Source organism: Primulina huaijiensis, chromosome 7 (assembly GCF_012295235.1).
Source record: "Primulina huaijiensis isolate GDHJ02 chromosome 7, ASM1229523v2, whole genome shotgun sequence".
In the NCBI taxonomy this organism is placed as follows: domain Eukaryota; kingdom Viridiplantae; phylum Streptophyta; class Magnoliopsida; order Lamiales; family Gesneriaceae; genus Primulina; species Primulina huaijiensis.
In genome coordinates, this window is record NC_133312.1 from 17,896,899 (window position 1) to 17,904,576 (window position 7,678).

At 38.6% G+C, this 7,678-nt stretch overlaps 1 protein-coding gene across 2 annotated transcripts; it reads left to right on the forward strand.

Moving 5' to 3' along the window:
* Positions 1-4,851: 4,851 nt before the first annotated feature.
* Positions 4,852-7,364, forward strand: LOC140981432 (transcription factor bHLH62-like). 2 transcript variants are annotated; one of them, XM_073447833.1, is made up of 8 exons: positions 4,852-5,702; positions 5,822-5,992; positions 6,119-6,184; positions 6,287-6,355; positions 6,563-6,634; positions 6,737-6,886; positions 6,962-7,067; positions 7,157-7,364. In XM_073447833.1, the coding sequence occupies exons 1-8, from the start codon at positions 4,941-4,943 to the stop codon at positions 7,192-7,194; spliced, it is 1,434 nt and encodes a 477-aa protein (XP_073303934.1). In that variant the 5' UTR covers positions 4,852-4,940; the 3' UTR covers positions 7,195-7,364. The 2 variants fall into 2 exon arrangements, with proteins under 2 accessions (XP_073303934.1, XP_073303935.1); XM_073447834.1 differs by having other exon boundaries at positions 6,965-7,067.
* Positions 7,365-7,678: the final 314 nt, after the last annotated feature.

Genomic DNA, 7,678 nt, shown 5'->3' on the forward strand with positions numbered 1-7,678 from the left:
GGGAACAAGGGGGCAGAGAAGAAGATGGAGGAGTGGATGAAAGGGAGTCGAGTGCTGGTTCTAAATCCCCCAATATAGTGGAAGAACTGGAAGAGTTAAGGAGGAAAGTGAAGGTTTTGGAGGGGCAAGTTGAGGCTCGGGGCATCACTCGGGTGATGGCTAAAGGATGTCTTTTTTCTGACGTCATCATCCGAGAGCCTCTGCCAGGGCATTTCAAATTGGCAAAGATAAAACATTATGACGGGAGTTCTGACCCGGAATAACACCTCGTTCGGTTCGAGAATATGTCTATGTTGCACTATTATGAGGACAGGATCAAGTGCAAGGTGTTCTTGACTACTCTAGTTGACTTGTCCCAGAGATGGTTTGTAGGACTGTCCTCTCGGAGCATTCAGTCTTTCGAGGATTTCTAGAAATTATTCTTACACCATTTTAGCAGCAGCAAGAAGTACAAGAAAACAACTTTTAGCCTGTTCGAGGTAAAGCAGAGCACTGAAGAAACTTTAAGGGCATACATCAAAAGATTCAATCGAGTCGCTCTGGATGCCCCCTCATGTGCCTCTAAAACAAAAACCACCACATTCACACATGGACTACGAGAGAGGGAGTTTTTCGTTAATTAACCAAGAAACTTCCCGGGGACTTTGAGGATCTTCTGGCCCGGGCAGAAAAGTATATTAACATGGAAGAAGCCAAGAAGCAGAAGCGAGATGCTTTGAAAAGAGAGAGAGGTGACCGGGTGGTCAGACCCGAGGAGAGAGCTCATAAGAGGGTAAATGCAGGGCATTTTTCTCATCATGTACCTTTGAAGGTTGCCCGAGACAAGGATGTCCATGACTGTAGCTCGGATAAATCGCGGAATCCAAACCCGAATTCAAAATTGCTAGATCCGAGAAGAAAGGATTATGCACCCTCCACAGAGCATGTTCTCATGATACAAGTGAGTGTCGAATGTTGAAGAAGGAATACAATCGCCCCTCTGAACCAGAGTACAACCCATCAAACAGAAGAACAAGGTTTCCACCCTGGTCAACTCAACGTCCAGGGCCTAGCTCACACGTTGGTTCGCGAGGTGCCTCAAGTGGAAGAAGAAACTAGGAATCAAAATGGAAGAAGGCCTCATCTCCTGCCTTAGGTGTAATAAAAATGATCTCCGGTGGTTCCACGGATGGTGATTCTATTCGAGCTCGGAAGGCATGAGGCAGGAGAGATTGTTTGGAAGTAGAAGGAGAAAGGAGGAGTGAGCTGACCATCAGCTTTGTCCCGGATGATCTCCAAGGAGTCAGCCTTCCCCATAATGACGCTCTGGTGATCCAGGTCCGCGTTGCTAACTGGGTCTTCATGAAGCAGTTAGGCAGGAATATTGAAGTTTATGTAGATGACATCCTAGCTAAGTCCCGGAAGATTTCCTATTTTATTCCTGAATTGGAAGAGACATTTGCTACGCTTCTACAGTATGAGATTAAGCTCAACCCGTCCAAATGCATCTTCGGGGTAAAAAGTGGTAAGTTTTTGGGTTTCCTAGTTACATATCATGGAATTGAAGTGAACCCTGAAAAAATCAATTCGGTACTCGATATGTCATCCCCTCGATCTATCAGAGAAGTACAAAAGTTAACTGGAAAAATTGCTGCTCTTTCCCGATTCATCTCCCGGTCTGCGCACAAGAGTAATCATTTTTTTCAGTTCTTGCAAAAGGCTCAAAATTTTGGTTGTGATGAAAAGTGCGAACAAGCATTCAGGGATCTCAAGAATCATCTAGCAGAGCTTCAAATTTTGTTAAAGCCCAAGTCCGGGGAGAAATTATTTGTTTACTTATCCAACACGAAGTACGCTGTCAGTTCTGTGCTTATCTGAGAGGAAGGCTCCGACGAGAAACCTGTATATTATGTCAACCACACTCTCAGAGGAGATGAACTCAGATACAGTGACGTAGAGAAAATAGCTCTAGCCTTGATAATGACTGCTCGAAAGTTGAAGCCCTATTTTCTCTCTCATCCAATCGTTTTTCTCACCAACAGCCCTCTAGAGAGGATCATGACTCGCCCTGAGGTCTCTGGAAGGATGGTATAGTGGATAGTGGGGCTAGGGGAGTACGATATTGAATACAAGCCTCGAATTGCTATTAAAGCGCAAGCCCTGTCGAATTTTCTTTAAGTAATGATTCAGACGGGAGAAGAAGAAGTATGGAGAGTTTTCATGGATGGAGCAGCAAGTCTGGCTGGATGAGTTGTCGGGGTGGTGTTGATATAACCCCAGGAGAGAAAATTAAGTTGGCCTTAAGAATCAATTCACAGGTCACCAACAATGAAGCAGAAAACGAGGCTGTCCTCGCTGATATACGAGCCGCCTAGGAGATCGGAGCCTCCCGAGCGATTCTTTACTCTGACTCACAGTTGGTCACTCTGCAAATAAATGGAATTGATCTTAACCGTTGATCTAAGGAAGAAAAGGACGGTCAAGATGCATCTTGAAAATTGTGCAGAGATATGGAAGGACAGGTTCAGAATTCGAAGCGTTGTGGGCCGTTCAAATTCTAGGGCATACGTCATCATGACATCAGCCCTACCAACCTAAGAATATGAAACAACAAAAAATCTTCCAAGCCCGGGAGACATGAGGTCCCGGCACCTTCTTGTAAGCCCGGGAGGCATGAGGCTCCAGCACCTTATTTTAAGTCCGGGAGACATGAGGCCCCGACACCTTCTTGTAAGCCCGGGAGGCATGAGACCCCAGCACTTTATCTTAAATTTGGGATGCATGAGACCCCAATGCTTTTATAGCAAGAATTAATTATCTTTCCGGTAGAGTCCAATCATGACTAATCGGGACAGCGATTATGACTCTAGCCTGAATATTTAGAGAGGGAGTGGTGATACCCCCCCCCCCCCCCGAGGAGGCCCGGGTCATGGGTATCAGATGATCCCGGGTCATGGATCAGGTTATGAGAAGTTTTTTATCATTCCGACAAATAGCCGGGCAAATATATCCCCGAGACATCATCTCCCCGGGCTACTAGCAGCCGAACATATATCTCGAGCTACCAGCAGCAGGGAAAATATATTCCCGAGACAACATCTCCCCGGGCTTCCAGAAAGGCACCCGGGTAGAAAGGTTCTCGGGTGATGGCTTTCTACCAAGGTTACCTCGATAGTAGCACCGTACTCGAGTGCACAAGTATGAGATACCTTATCTTGGTAATCATTACTGTCAGAATCGCATTGATTTGGCGTGTCAGAGAAGTTGGTGTCAGAAAATAGGGTATGAACAACCATCTTGCTATAATTAGTAAGTGGACACTGAAAAGAAGGTCATCATTGACTTTCTTGCTATAAATATCAGATTTGCTCAAATTTGAAACATTCATTCACATATATATATCTTGCCCACATCATTTTACTCTAAAAAATATACACCATTTCTACAATATTTTTCTTTGCTACATGGCTTTTTCCTCACCCACCTGCTGACTTTAGCATCAGAATGACCGCGTCAGACATCCCTCCGACGCACATTCACGTGATTATCTTCGTGTTTATAGGTCACCACTGGTCTTTCTCTGAAGAAGAAGCCTCTGGTTTGAATACATCTCGTTAGGTTCTCATTCCTCATCATTTTCACAACCCGACCTGGTGAAATTGCCCACTTATCTTGCATCCATTTTTACTCGGTCACATCAGTACTATTAAAATTGCATGAGTTGATATTGAATAGATTTGAAATTTACTTCAATTTTGTACATCCAAACAAATAAATAATCAATTCAATCACAACTTCAAATTTGCAAACACAGTAATTTCACATATGAACGTTCGCCTCTTGTACCACTGTCCACTTGTTTGCACCCAACATACAAATCAAACCAATTTAAAGCAAAACAAGTTGTCCTTCTGCAGTTCTGCTAAACTTCTTCCACTCTTAGCACAACATAGTTCGTTAAATATGTACAAAAGTACAGTTAAACATGGAGTGTAGTAGAGTACTTGAATGAATAACCTTTTCAAGACAATGAAGTGCTAATTTATAATTTAAAAAAAAAACACTTAAAAATCAAAAAGCTAAAAAAATATATTTTTAAGTCAAAATAATATTTGTTATTATATTCATATAACAATAAACTCTATTTTAAAAAAGTATAAATTATAATCTTAGTCATGTAAATTAGTATGTTTTGAATTTTAGCAATGTAACTATCAAAATTTGGTTTTCACCAAGTAACTTGAATTTTCTTTTTAGTTTTGGTCGTTCTTTTGGTCTGAAACACTAAACACACGGAATATTACTTATTTGATACCGATGTTCTCTTATGTGGTTCATCCGGAGAGGAAAAAACACGTACGAAATACATTAAATTTTACCTAAACAAAAATAAAGAGAAACTGCAAGATTTTTTCCTGTCATTTTGGAAAAAATGAACATTGTTCGACTTTAATTTTCCTTTTTTTTTTGTTTAGATGGATTTTAATATGCAATATATTCTCACCATATGAATGACGTAAGAGATCATCAATGTCAAACAAGGAATATTCGATGTGTTTATTGGCTTCCGATGAAAAAATGACCAAAACCAAAAAATCTAACTTGCTAAATGAAAACTAAACGTTGATAAATTATATGACTAAAACTTAAACAAATCAACTAACAAGACTAAAATTAATATTTTCACTTTAAAAAAAGGCCAACTTAATAATTAAATTTTTTATTTATACATTTTGCCAGCTTGATTGTTTGTTTTAAATCAACTCAAATAATTAAATATATATGTACAAAACTCGATCATTTTAGTTATTCAAAAAATAAAAGGAAATATATAAATATTTGAATTATAGAAATGGAGAGGTCAAACAATTCCTTTCCTCCCCTGGAAACTTGATCGCTTACCTTACTTTTTTCTCTTTCCCATTCCCTCTCTCTTCTTTTCTCCTCTCACCATACAACTAATGGAGAAAGAATACTTTCCAAGCAATGGAATCCCACAATTCCAATTTGAAAACACAATGCCAAATGCATGGAATTCTGTGAATTGCAGCACTTTGCAGCAATCTTTCTTGGATCCCAACTCCTCTGCTGAACAATTCCCACATTTCGAGTCAGCTTCTTTGCCTTCAATGGTTTCCTCCAACAACTCGGCCCTGTCAGGAGACTGTTTCCTCCTTGGCGAATTGATCGGGAAACTTGGCGGCATTGGTGGCTTCCCATCGGCCTCCGGTGCTTCGAATCCTTACGCAGGAATGAAAAATGGCAGTGCTAGTGATCCCTGTCATGATCCAATCGACATGCCCACATCAGTTTCCAAGTTTTCTTTCTTCGGCAGCAGAAGTTTAAATGGCAGAGCAAGCCCACCATTTGGCCAGAACAATGCTGAATTATTACAGCACGAGTTTAGTTCTCCATCAATGGCGAATGGGAAAGTACTGCCAAGAATCTTGAGCAGCCCTTGTCTGAAGAGAGCTGGATCTTCGCTAGAAACCATAAATTACAGTCAAGAATTGAGGCCTTTTGATGCGGTGCCATCGGGTTCTGACAAGAAAAAGACTAGATTTTCAGGGTCGTGCATGAACTCCAATGAAGAATCATCTTTTTCCGAGCAAATCATCCCCGGCGCAGAAACAGGCTCAAAAACATCAAGCGAGCTCGATCATCGTAAAAGAAAAGCGAGTTCAAGTGTACATTCCAAAGAAGATGTTTCGATTTTAGCTAAGGTAGATCCATCATCAATCATTCTCCTTATTGGGATCATTCAGGCAAGATTTAAGAATGTTCTGAGTTGAAATACTGTATGTTTTTCCGTTTTATTTTAATTTAATTTTCAACTTTCAAGGGATTCGAAGTGGACGAGGAAGCAAACACAAAACGTTCGAAAAAGTTTATAAAGAGTGGCAAAGATGTGATTACAGATGCTAAAGCAGAAACAGCCGAGCCACCAAAGGACTATATCCATGTCAGGGCAAGAAGGGGCCAAGCCACTGACAGCCACAGTCTTGCTGAAAGAGTAATCCATTGCGTCTTTTTTCACCATCCATTAAATTTTTAATTCAATAAAAATTATACCTACAATTCGAAAAAGGCCGATATCTGCGATCTTGGTTTACGACTGTTTCTTTCGTTATTCCGGTAGGTGCGACGGGAGAAGATCGGTGAAAGGATGAAACTTCTCCAGGATCTTGTACCAGGTTGCAATAAGGTGTGTAAAATTGGGAAGTTCAAATTCATTGAAATAATTCTTATGTTAAAACAAGAATGTAGTTTATTAATTACAATTTTTCTTGTTAATTTTTCGTTTCAGGTTACTGGAAAGGCACTGATGCTTGATGAGATCATAAATTATGTGAAGTCTTTGCAATGCCAAGTTGAGGTAGATTGAAGAAAATTATGTTTAAATGGGACGAAGACTTCATCATTTGACATATTTTTACTTTTAAAACTTTCAAATTAAGAAATTTGAAGTGAAAATAATTGGCATGTTATATTTGAGATTTGGTCTCACCCCGATTCATAGGGGGAACAGTCGTTGGGACTAAATGGGATCCCTGAATTTGATTTGTTGGTTAATATTTCGCAGTTCTTGTCGATGAAATTATCCTCTGTGAATCCAGATGTGGATATTAACATTAGCAATATTATTTCCAAGAATGTGAGTATATTTTTATCTTTAAACTTTTAAAATTTAAAATTTTTTTCAGGTAAAAGATCTGATGAGTTTAATATGAATATGATTTATTCATCCTTCTTGTAGATACTTCAACAAAATGCAATCCTACAACCACAAGTCCAACAAATGTTGTACCAATTTGATCCTTCAGCTTTTTACAATCACCAAAGTGCTCAACAACTAATTGACCCTTTACCTTCTTCTATTGATCCATTTGGTGAAATTCTTCCTCAGGTAAACTTTGAGACTCGGAATAAAAGATCATTTTAGCTTCTTTTTTGCTGTGAACTTAATATATATATGCACCAGCAGTTTCGAGCATTCGGCGAAGACGACTTGCACAGCATTGTTCAAATGAGTCTTGGCATAGAAGATCCGGTGAAGGACTTAACTCTTCATCATCAAAATTTTCCAGGTAGAATTCACTTGTAAACTTTTTAACAAGAAAAAAGGACATGTACTAAAGTCGTTATTTAATGATGAATATTTATTATTTTTATGCAGTTCCGAAACAAATTTGTAACACCAAAGTTAGGAGGTGACCACCACTCCTCCATTCATTTATTTGCTAGATTTTAGGCCCCTGGCGGCCAAATAAGAGTCAGCTCGGCTGTATATAAATGTCCAGACTAATTAAGCCAACAAACTTTTTTTTTCATTTTACTATTACTATTAATTTGTTCTTTTTGATTGTGACTTCCAAATATTTTATGACTTGATTTATCAATATCATTTATTATTTTGATCAATAATCAATACTTCAATACTATATTATTAAGTTTGAAACACTTAGAGTAACTAATTTTTGGTGTCATTGTCTGTTATAATAATTTTACATATTAATAAAATGTTAAAATTTTAATGCAAGTTACATGTAATTCAGTTGATAGAGTCTTTATTTCTTATGCATTAAGTTTATATGTTCAATTCTAACTGTGTTCATTTTTTTATTCCTTTTTTTCTATTTATTTTTTAATTTATATGTCAAAATTACAGTATAGTCTCTCACTATTTGTTATAATTATA

What these genes read in the sequence shown, in the direction of transcription:
- LOC140981432 (XM_073447833.1), top strand. Translation starts at nt 4,941, where the DNA reads ATGGAGAAAGAATACTTTCCAAGCAATGGAATCCCACAATTCCAATTT. An exon ending in TTGTACCAGGTTGCAATAAG is followed by an intron (nt 6,185 to 6,286) that starts GTGTGTAAAATT and finishes TTTTCGTTTCAG; the next exon opens with GTTACTGGAAAGGCACTGAT. An exon ending in TCATCATCAAAATTTTCCAG is followed by an intron (nt 7,068 to 7,156) that starts GTAGAATTCACT and finishes ATTTTTATGCAG; the next exon opens with TTCCGAAACAAATTTGTAAC.